Below are 12,420 nucleotides of genomic sequence, written 5' to 3' on the forward strand. Positions count from 1 at the left end.
AGTAGTTGTGGTCACACTGGGCAAATGTCATAATCCCTCTGATCATCAATTCCCTCATCTATAAAATGGATTTAATAATGCCTGTCTCATTTGATTGCTTTGTAAATTTGATTAGATAGTTTGTGAAACAGCAAATAATGGAGCTCATAAAAGATAGCTGCTGTTTTCATTTGATTTTTGTTTTTCTAGTGCAAGACATTTACTTTCAAATTCCATACAGGAATTTACTTTATCATTTTACAGCAGGAATAACTTTCAGCTGTCCATCAAGTTCTCAACTTATATTAAAGGAGGTTAAGATAATTCTTCCCAGAATAATAATTCAGGTGGTTCTTCAAAGTTTAGGTGAAGAAAAGAGAAAGAAAAATGTGCATATTTTCAAGTAGATTCTTACCCTTCTGTCCCAGTATGGCAACTTTCAGCCATAACGACCAGTAAGAATCACCTGGGGAGCCTTTGAAATATACCTATGTCCAAGCTCACCTCAGATCAGTTAAATTAGAATATTTGGAGAGGGGCTTAGGGTCTGATACCTTTTAAAAGATAACTTGGGGATTCCATTGTGCAGCCAGGGTTGAGAATTACTGCTCTAAACCATCCCAGTCTAATAAACAGTGTGTGATTTTTATAGATTTCAGGATAGAACCAAGTTGGTCCCTTTCTGCTTAGTCAACTTAATTTTACCTGTTTCGGTTTAATCCTGTTTATTCCAGTTGTTCTCTCACTGATGATGTAAAAGGGTGACAGCTTCTATTTCACTGTTCCACATAAACAGTAGGTTCTCTTCAGCCTTCTCATCTCCAGACTGAATAACTCCTGGTCAGTATCAACATGAAAATAGTGTCATCTTATGAAAAGACTGTCCCCTTCTTTCAAAATAGTATCTTTTTTGTTCCACAAAATCAACACTTGACACATGCTTATAAATTAGCATTCTCCTGTTTGAAATGTGGCCATAGACTGATTTTGAATGTGCCTTTACTGAACAAACATTTATCAAGGTACTGTGCTGTTTGCTGGGGACACAAAATCAAATGAGCAATGAGTAGTGGGGGAGACAGAAAAACCAGTGATAAGAATACAGAGTGGTAGAGCAGTGATGAAAGGAGCTGTCAGCGAACAGGTTTGTGCAGCTTTCTCTCCGCTCTCAGCAGAGCCCTCCTGACTCTTGTGGCTTCTGGTCCTCCCTCAATGCAGTTCTTAGTGAATTCCTGCTGCTTCTGTATGCTTTTGCTCCCCCATCTGTTGAGTAATTCTAATTATGTTCTTGCTTGCTTTCCAATATATTTCTAAGGGAAATCGTCATTCATATATAAACTCATAAACACTATGATTAGCAAGAGTTTAACCTCTTTGCTTCTTTTAGAATCCAATCATATAGACATGAATAAATCATGAACCCGAAGACATTCTTCTCAATTATTTTCATTAAATAATAACTTTTCTTTAAAGTTGTCTTAGTTTTGTTTACCTATACGCTTGATTGTTTTCTCTCTAGACATTCGCTCTGTATTTCCTATGGTCTATTGATGTTTTTGGAACTTTTTTTTAAAAAGAATAGGTTGGATTTTTTTCTCATTATAATACCAATAGCTTCTTACTATAGAAAATTTGAAAACTACAGAGAAATGAAAGAGGACAAAATCATCCATGTGATCATCAACAAAAATTTTTTAATGGTTTGATATTTTATGCATAATTACATACATAGGCTCATATAAAGAAATTTGTATCTTAATTTTGAACTTAATGTCACACCATAAGCATCTTTCCATGTTATTAGAAACCCTGGTAAACATTATTTTAAATTGGTTGCATAATATACAATGTAGCATATACACCAGATTAAATGTAGATAACTTGATATTTCTCTATTATTGGACATTTAAGCTATTTCTTTTTTTCAGAAGTAAATTCTACTGCAGTAAATATTTCTTTTTTTTTTTTGCGGTACGCGGGCCTCTCACTGTTGTGGCCCGTCCCGTTGTGGAGCACAAGCTCCGGACGCGCAGGCTTAGCAGCCATGGCTCACGGGCCCAGCCGCTCCGCGGCATGTGGAATATTCCCGGACCGGGGCACGAACCCGTGCCCCCTGCATCGGCAGGCGGACTCTCAACCCCTGCGCCACCAGGGAAGCCCCAAACCATTGTCTTCTTTTTGCTCATTCACTCAGCATCAATTCTCAGAAGTAGGATTAGAGGGCTAAAGAGTCTGAGCTGTTTCTTAAGGCCATGGGGTTTTGGGGGAGCAATGTAGTAAATCCTCATGGTTGCTTCCTGGGGAAGCTGAGACCACTGGGAGAGAGTATGTGAAGGAATTCTGCCTCCATTCTGTGTGGGGCTCTCTGCCCACTCAGAATAAGTGATTGTGGAAGAGCTGGAGTGTTTGGCACCTCCTGGTACTCCTCCCTTGCCCCAGTCACATCACAGGCCACCATCTCCTGCAGTGCCATGCACACTCTTCCAAGTACTGCTGAATGCACTGCCAAGATTACGTTGTCCACCCACCTTTTGCAGCCAGACTGGACACTGGAGCAGCCTTAAAGCTACTTTCTAGTACTGTAGGAATCCAGCTGCCCAGATCCCTGTAATAAGCATGCTGCTCCTGATATTAATTCCTTGCTATTTCCTGTCCCTTCATGGGTATGATGAGCTTATTCATCTCTTTTCATCTGCCCCTGACAGGGATGGCTTTTTTCATACCCATGGGGTGCATAATTGTGAATAACCATCATTAGGCAAGGTCTTGGGGATTAACTCTTCAAAATAATTAAATCCCTTAATGGGATGGAACCTGGACTAATGAATGGACTGGCAGCCTGCACGCCTACATAGCAGATACTCTCTGCTGATATCAAGCGAATAATCCTTATTGCTTGCTACCCCAAAAGTGGATATTCTCAATTAAGTTACTGGGTCTGTGGCACGGTCTGAGTTCCGAAACTGTGATTGATCCATGACCACAGGACATTTGTGAACTGATGTAATGGCCAACATCTTCTGGCTTCAGATAAGGAATTCCATATTCCATCGGCGTGTTCTGAAAACAGCTGGGGACTCTGGCCACCATCCCCAACTCTTCTCTTTTCCTCAGCCCAAGCCTAAGCATCCAGTTCATCACTGTACTGTCTCATAAATACCCGAGATCCTTCCTTTTTTTTTTTTCTTTTTGACTGCCATTGACACTAGCTCAGATCACATCATCTCTCACCAAACCACATACCAACCTTCTGATTTCTCTTTCAGCCTGCAGCCTTGCCCTGTACCAGTCCTTCTCCAATTTGTAGTCAAGAGTTTTCTTTCAGAACAAAAATTTGATTATGCCCTTCCCTATGTAAAATCCTTCAGAGGTCCACACTGTTTTCCAGGTGAGGTGTAGACTGTCCAGGCTTACAAGACCCTTCATGATGTGCTCCTACTTAGGTCTCTGCCACAGATCTCCACCTGAATATTTTTTCTTTCCTCCCCTTTTTGGGGGAACTTTCCCTGAGTGCCTTGGACTGGGTTATTAGGGCCCTTGCTGTATTTCCCCTAGGCCTGTACCTCCTTTACCTATCATCTGACACATTTGCTGTATTTGCTTATTTATCATTTATCTCCAATACTTATTAAAGTCTGTGGCGCATAGCAGGCATCCAGCAAATGTGTTGAATAAATTTGCTCAAAAGACATTTTTCCTTGTCCTGGGGGTATTTGAGAGTAAAAGTTGACACTGAAAAATATATAAGTAAGTAATATATCTATACCCTTGGCAAACTTTGTGTATTTCAGTAAATATAATAAGTAAATAAGAAAATTTTAGTATGTGTTCTAAACTGAAGAAAACTTTTTTCAGTAAGTATAGTAACAAAAAATTTCAGTAAATATAGTAAATAAATAAGAGGTCAATCTTATAGATAATACTGACTGGTTAAATAAATGAACTAACAAATTGAGTCAAGAGGGGTTGATGCATGTGTGGTTTTGTCTGTTAAGTCACAAATTTAAAAAAAGTCAAGGCAAGTGTATTGCTTTAAAAGGACACTGTATCAGGCTTCCCTGGTGGCGCAGTGGTTGAGAGTCCGCCTGCCGATGCAGGGGACACGGGTTTGTGCCCCGGTCCGGGAAGATCCCACATGCCGCGGAGCGGCTGGGCCCGTGAGCCATGGCCGCTGAGCCTGCGCGTCCGGAGCCTGTGCTCCGCAATGAGAGAGGCCACAACAGTGAGAGGCCCGCGTACTGCAAGAAAAAAAAAAAAAAGGACACTGTATCTTCAAATAAATGCTAAATCTTGTTTTCTCATGACTGTATCATCAAGTGTTTAATCAGTCCTTATGTCCCTTTTTACTCTGATTTAAACTTTTTATCCTGTGTGTGTGTGTGTGTGTGTGTGTGTGTATCATGATAGCATACCTAAGATATATAATCATAAGCGCACACGCATATTTTGGTGCCTTTGTTTCTTTGGGATGGGCCTCTAGATGTGAGATTCCTGTGTGGAAGGAAGCAATATGTTAGAGTACTCTTTCCCCAAATCGTTGACAAGAGTAAATGCTGCCACTCATAAATTATTTCTTGTCTCTTTGAGTGCAAAGAGAGATCTCTATATTGCTTTGTGTCATGCTTCTCTCGTCAACATAAAGCATCTCTTTATGTCTGCTAGCCATGTAGGCTTGCTCTTCTTAGGCTTGTCTAATCTATATTTTGCCCACGTTTGGTTGGGCTATTGGCCTTTTCTTACTAATTTTTAATTTATTTTTGTAGGGTACAGCTGTTAACTCTTTGTTTCTCATTTGCATAACAAATATTTATTCCAGACTTTTACTGTTTTTCATTAACTTTGTGGTATCTTTTGCTCTATAATTTTTTTTACTTTTATAGTTCTATATATCTTTTATTACTTCTATATAGCTGGCTTGTTTATTAGTTTTCTGTGGCCAGTGCAACAGATTAGCACACACTGTGGCTTAAAATAACAGAAATTTATTCTCTTGCAGTTCTGGAAGCCAGAAGTCTGAAATTAGTTTTACTGGGCCAAAGCCAAGGTGTCAGCAGAGGGGTGCTCCCTCCAGAGGGTAGCCACCATGTTCTAGGGGAGAATACACTCCTTACCCCTTCCAGCTTCTGGTAGCTGCTGGCATCCCTTGGCCTGCTGCTATGTCACCCCAGTCCTCAAGGCCAGGATCTTCAAATCTGCCTGCTCCATGTTCACACTCCCTCCTCCTCTGGGTGTGTCAGAGTCCCTTCTGCCTATCTCTACTACGATTGCCTTTAGGGCTCACTCAAATAATCCAGGATAATCTCCTTATCTCAAAACCTTTAATTTAATCACATCTGCAAAGATTCTATTTCGTTGACAGTTTCCAGATTAGGACCTGACATCTTTGGAGGCCATTATTTAGCCTCCTACAGCGTGATTAAGGTTTTTACCACTCCAAGACTGTAGATGTAGTTGCCCAGATTTTCTTGAAAGTGTTGGTGTATCCTTATTCTTCCTGAGAATATATTTTTCTATGTAGTGTAATATAGGGGTATCTTCCACTTGTGCCAGATTAAACCACTTCACCTCTTTCAGACTGAATTAAAATAGCATGTTTTAAATAAAAATCATGTGTAGTACTATTTCTGGATTCTCTGTAAGTCCCCTTGTCTGTTTATCCATTCCTATGCCACTACCATATTAATATGATTACTATGACTCTATGGTTCATTTTTAATAATACTGAAGACATTTACAGTTAAAAATTTCTCTCTGACACCAAATATTTCTTCATTTCATGGTTTTGCTATGAAGAACTCAACTGTTCATAGTTTCCTAGAGAATAGAAAAATTCACATTTCTTTTCTCTTTTGATGTAAGGATAATCTAAGAGTGAGTTTTAAAATGTTCAAGTAGTTAAGATTTGTTTTATGAGTTACATGTTAATGGTGTGTCTCTCATTTTGTTACATTATGAGCAGAGAATGAAGCCTGTAGAATATTTCATTTTAACCATTGTTCAAGTTTTCTTAATGGCAGTTACAGGAAGGTTTTTTTTATAAATGTTCCACAGACCAATATTGTTTTGAGGGGCTTGATATATAAAATGAAAAATATATAAATGTACACATAATCAAGTTTATTGATTGTATTATTTAATTTTCATATATCCTCATTTATTTTCTATTAGATCTACCCAGGCTTGAAAGACATATTTTAAAGTGGTAGTGTTTGTTTTTTTGTTTTTGTTTCTGTTTTGTTTTTTTTTGCGGTACGCGGGCCTCTCACTGTTGTGGCCTCTCCCATTGAGGAGCACAGGCTCTGGACACGCAGGCTCAGCAGCCATGGCTCAAGGGCCCAGCCGCTCCGCGGCATGTGGGATCTTCCCGGACCGGGGCACGAACCTGTGTCCCCTGCATCAGCAGGCAGACTCTCAACCACTGCGCCACCAAGGAAGCCCAGTGGTAGTTGGTAGTTTAATTGCCTTTTTATTACCTTTTGCTTTATGTATTTAGCCACTATGCTGTTTGGTACATACCAGTTTATAACTGTCAGTTCCATTACTATGACCTTTTTCCCATCTAGTCCTTTTAAGCCCTCCTCAGCTCTTATTCTAATTTTTACTGAGATCCTTTATCCAATTTGTTGTAGATCAGTGTTTCTCAACCTTTTTTTCATTATCACCTTACTTGGGAAATGTTTAGACATTTTTTCCTAATCCTGCCCCCACCATGAAATTTTAATACCAGAGATATATTGCATATTTACTGTATGTATATCTATGTTTTATTAATAAAAAAGAGTAACTTTCATCTACACACACATCTCTACACTCACACCGGAAAGAATCAATTTTCAGTCCCTTTAGGGTAATAGCACTGGGAATGCCATGTAATAGATTCTTAGTAGGCCTTCCCCTATAAAGTGTCCTAGCAAGTACATCAAACACATATTCATATCACATTGATAACCAATTATTTCTTCTTTCCTTCATCCTCCTTGATGGCTTTTAGTGTTATTTACTGTTTGGTTAGAGCTCTTCATTGAATATGTTCCTCATATGGGTTATGTAGGTAATACAGTCTCTAAACCTGTATATATCTGCAAATATTTTTTTCTTTCCCGCTGGCAGGTAAAATCCTTGACTGGGTAAAGCACTCCTGGGCTTCACTCTTTTTCTTCCACAGTCTGTCACCACCAAGTGCTGGTTTAGTGTTGCCGATGGTTAGCTCCACGCCAGTCTGATCCATTTTCCTTGATAGGTACCTTTTTGTTTTGTTCTGTTTTGGGCCGGGAGTTTGTAAGAATTCCTCTCTCTCCTTGGTGTTGATTAATTCTACAGAATGTGCCTAGATGTGACTTTCCACATTACATTTGCCTCCATCTTCAGTTATCTTTCCAACATGTAAATCTATGTCTTTCCTCAAGTTGGACACTTTTTTCTTCTGTTATTTACAAACGTATTCTTTTTGTCTCTTTTTCTCTTCTAATACACCTATTAGCCACATGTTATATATCTTCAATTTATCGATCACCCTTTTCTCCCCTCGTCACCCTTATACTTTTGTGTATGTGTGTGTGCATGCATGTTTGTGCTTTGAGATATTTCTTCCATTTGGTCTTTGGGCCACTAATTTGGGCCTCAACAGTGTTCTTTAATTACTCTTCTAATTTAGCTCTAAAATCGTAGAGTTTTAGTCCAGCCAGAGGACTTTTTTTTTTAGTCCTATCAGAGGACTATCTTCTGATTTCTCTTTGGTATTTTTGTTTTTCCCCTTCACATTTTATTGTGGCATTTCATCCTGCCTATGAGTTGTTTTGGGTCAACAGAAATAGGCAGTATTTATAACCCCTACTCTCTTAGGTTAAGCAGCCTCTTCAGAGTCACAAAGGGGCTGAGCTGGATCTCTTTCCTTGCGGTACAGCTCTCTGTCCAGGATTGTACTGTCTATCATAAGGTTTTTGCAGACATTGGAAAAAAATGGCTTAACGTAGGTCAATGTGCCTGAGCCACTAGCTAACTTCAAGATGATTTATTTAAGTTTAAAATGTTAGCTAATGTTTCTCACCAGAAAGAGCAAGTCTTTAAACTGCTGATGTTTAAAAGCCAAGGGACTTTTGTTATTCCTTTACGAAAACATGATGAGTAAATTTAACTCAGAGAGCAGTGGGCCTTACTGCAGATCTCAGCATAGAATAAGTGTTTCATACCTTTGAAATAATTACATTTTGAATGTCCTAGCAAAAATGGGTGAACTGGGAGGTAAGACACTGAAAACAGGGGAAATTTAATAGAAGTTCTGCCTCAAGCCCAAGTGTAGAAGTTCTACCCCAGCACAAGTTCATTACAGTGAGCACTATATTTAAAAATTTTAAGACTCCTTGGTGTAAGTAATCAGCACATATTGAAGTAAAAATAAGCTTTATTTAATGACAGTCTGCTACTATCTGTAGCTTTTGGAGTTTCTATTTTCATTCATGTTTGATAGTTCTGGTCTTCATTTTAAATCTCACAAAAATAACACAGCGAGATAAATTTAAGGCTCAGAGCCAGAAGTACAGATAGGTTAGAAGATCTCTTATGTTTCATTTGTGCTAAATTTATTGTTAACTAAGAGCAAAAATAAAAGCGTTTGTTTAAAAATACTGGCTCGAGACTTCCCTGGCGGTCCAGTGGTTAAGACTTTGCCTTCCAATGCAGGGGGTGTGGTTTTGATCCCTGGTCCGAGAGCTAAGATCTCACATGCGTTGCAGCCAAAAAAGCAAAACATAAAGCAGAAGCAATATTGTAACAGGTTCAATAAAGACTTTAAAAATGGTCCACATCAAAAAAAAAAAAAAAAAAAAAAACAGAAAGTCTTTAAAAATACTGGCTCACTAACTGTGGGGACTTACATAACACACAAAGAAAGTACATACGTCCTTTCCCTTTGTGAAAGTGAAAAATACAAACGATTTATGTGACTGTGAGATGACCATGAGTCTGGGCTCTAGAAATCTGGACTATGTAGGCATCACCAAACCTTCAAGGGTGTGTGACAAGAGTATAGTGCACAACTCGGCAGAGTGACAAAGCTCACAGGGAGGAGGTTGTGTTGGTGGCAGCTCTGCAGGAAAATCCACAAAGCCCCACCAAGTGCATCTTCCCTCACATCCAGTGTCTGAGCCTCTCACTGCCAAGCCCTCATTTCTCCATAGTAAATTTGAAATTTATGTAGACCCTGAAATCAGCAAATCAGCAGCTGTTTTTTTCCTTATCCTTCTCCCTCTATCTCTTCATATCTCTCTTTCTCTCTCCTTCCCTCTTTCCCTCTCACCTCTTTATTAAAAAAGTAATTTGCAACTGCCTGATGCACTCATTCTACGTACCTCATAGGAATACCTGCTTTGTGGGGAGGCTGCCTCCACGCTTTGCATGCAAAGTAATTTGGTCACTTTTGGTGAGTTCTACTTTGGGCAACCTTTATCAGCACACTTAGTTAGACAAAAAGGAAGCCTCCATGCCTGGCATGGGGTGCAACTCCTCTTTTCTCTAACTTCCAAGGATTATGGAGCTTAGGCTATACTGCACCAGCTCTAGGCAGGAGCATGGCTGGATTATGCAGACGCTCCTCCCTGCTGTCAGCTGTCGCCCTAGCACTGGCATACCAGCTCCCTCCTCCTTAATATTCCAAAGCTTTAGGGTTTTGATCTTTGGCTTCTTTCTTTTCTAAGGCTGAATTGCAGGAATCACTGCTGTACATCTACATTTCATCCATTTTCTCTTTTCAGTCTTCAAATACTTTCTACATGATCATTATCAATAATCCATTCTTATCAAAGTAAGATAAGACTCTGCCACTTGGGGCCATTAATACCAAAGCCTTATTGCCTGTTTAGCCTCCGAAGGCATTTGAGTTTGTGGCTGAATAACAACATTCTGAAGAACCAATAAAAGAAGACCAGTTCCCTCTTATGATAATGAGGAGTCTATGAAAACACACAAGAGAAAATAAAAAGGATAATGTTGCAATCCACTTACCTAAGATGATATAATAGCTATGGACCTACCACTATTCAGAGTGTCCCTGAGATTAAAAAAAAAATTTTACTATAAAAATTATGTTTGTGAAAATCTTATAAGGAAAGCCTTTACTTTTTATTTTTTTCAGTTATTTTTATGCTGGGCTAATAATTATAGATTTCTAGGCAGACCATAAGTTGAATTCAGTAAAATACGTTTTAAACAAGAAGGTGAATTTAGGCAAATCCCTGATAAGTAGTCATGATTCCCCCCATAATGGCTAACACTTAAAGGATACTTACCTACTACTATCTCTTAATTCTCACAAAAACCTTTTAAAGTAAATACTAATATTATCTATCTTTTACTGAAGAAGAAACTGGAAATTAATGAGATTAAGAAATGGAGTTTGTAAATTGGAAAACCAGCTGGAATCCAGGTCTTTCTGGGTCCAATCACAGCTGTTTAATATTCTCTGCCTCTTCACGTGTAGATAATTTGAGTTCATGAAAAAGTAAAAGAAGAGTAGATTTGCATTGTAGCATTGAAATGACTATTGCAATAATTGTTGAATTGCACAATACTCAAAAAAACAATGTAATCTGTGTTCCTACTACTACTCTATTTCCATAAGCTCTTGAATTTATGAAGTGCTGCCAAGGGCTGAAGTGCTTGCCTTTTAAAATTTGAATGAATAGTTTTAATTTTCAATGTTTATTTATTCCTATTTAAAATAGCATACTTTTAGGTTTTCTGACTTTGGTTCTGAATATTTTTTCTAGGGTCAACGTCTTTTCGAAAAGTTGCTCCAACTGACTTCTCAAAATGTTGAAATCAAGCTAGTGAGTGATGTAACAGCTGATTCAAAGGTATTAGAAGCCTTGAAATCAAAGGGTAAGGCCAAGGTTGACATGGTACTCTACCTCTGGGTGTTCTGTTCCGGTACCTTTAATTCTACATAGAGCAGTACATGATTTCTTTATAATCAACACACTTGACTTAGTGCACTTCTTATTTCTCCTTGGAAAAACAGCTTGATTAAAGCCTTTAAATGAGAGAACTAATTAGTTAATTCTACTGGGATTTTTTAAATAGTGTTGTTGCATATTAGCTTATGCAAAATAATTTACTAGCCATTAGATGATAATTAACTGGAAAGAAGAATCTTTCCCTCTCTGAACACTTCAGTGATGTGATTAGAGAGAAGAGCCACTTCTTATCAGAACAAACATTGTATTTCTGCTTTTCTCTTGACCATCAAATGGAAATTCTCCTCATGCTACATATATTCTTTGAAATAATATAGTCAGATGTAGGAGTCTATGAAACACTGCCTAATTCACAACTTTTAAGACAATTCCACAGGAGATCATCATTTGTATGGCCACTTTGCAATTTGTCTCACAACACTGAGGATAATTATAAAATAAATTTCTTAATTTTCCTGTATCTTTACTAACTGAACTCTCACAAAAAGTTTTTACTGATTTATCAAAAAATTTCACCCTGAATTTACTATCCAAACTGTAAGCCTATGAAAGAAATTGGCAGGTGTGAGCCAGTGAAAATGTTCAAGATGCTGGGTGTCCCCGGGAGAGGACAAGGTGTTGGCCCCAGTGAGTGTCAGTGTTTCACCTGATGATACTACATCTCACATGTGTGCTGTTTAAACATATTGGGCATTTTTGCTTGTCATCTTCCCTACATCAGTAAGTGAAAATAAAATACTTTCTAAAAAATGGAACAGACTATGAGGCAAGTAAGTGAGCCCAGGTGGCCTTTCCTTCTGCAGAAGAAAAATGGAAAGTGATAAAGCCTATGAAAAGAAAATAACATAGAGAAGACAAAAGCTTGGCCAGGCATGTGGGCTTACCACCATGCACATTCTATTTTCTATGCATGGGAAAATAAAGAAAACTTACATGAGTTATTGCTAGGTCTGAAAGCTTCACCCTGCTACTTGAGCACAGCACAATATACTTGAAAAACTAGAAAATACCTAGTTCAGTGGATTGACAGATACAACCAACATGGATTAGAAATGTATGAACACTTAAACTGTTTAAAAAATATGAAATTGGGTTCCCACTGTAAATTGAATTTCTCTCTGAAAATTTGTTATCTGACGCATATTTAGGAGTGGATTACTTTAGGCTAACTCTGAGTGCCTGTATTTGCCTGTATTTGCAGATGATTTTTCTCATGGAAGCTACTTGCATGTCCTTGGGGTTTGATTACCCCAGAAGGGTAAAAAGCAGATGAGTTAGGAAGAGAGGGATATAGCCTGAGACTTCAGTTGCTTCTTGACTGTACATCCATAGTTCTGTTCCTTGCCATAGCCATTCTAAACCTTATAAACTCAACCAAAAGTTAAAACTAGGCAGTACTGGGGGTATGACAGCCTTTTTTAGTTGCTGCTGAGTATTTGGCTACTTTAGACAGGGAATAGCAATTAATGAA

The 12,420-nt window shown here is 38.4% G+C and overlaps 1 protein-coding gene across 1 annotated transcript in view; it reads left to right on the forward strand.

The window, feature by feature from the left end:
• The window catches only part of PLD5 (phospholipase D family member 5), a gene marked incomplete at its 3' end in the record, with an annotated part of 495,790 nt that overhangs the window by 295,710 nt on the left and 187,660 nt on the right, over positions 1–12,420 (forward strand). Inside the window, exon 4 of the mRNA XM_079935705.1 lies at positions 10,743–10,854. Coding sequence (XP_079791831.1) covers positions 10,743–10,854 — 112 coding nt within the window. The remainder of the gene's footprint in view (positions 1–10,742; positions 10,855–12,420) is intronic.

Source organism: Stenella coeruleoalba, assembly GCF_951394435.1.
Source record: "Stenella coeruleoalba genome assembly, chromosome: 1".
NCBI lineage: Eukaryota > Metazoa > Chordata > Mammalia > Artiodactyla > Delphinidae > Stenella > Stenella coeruleoalba.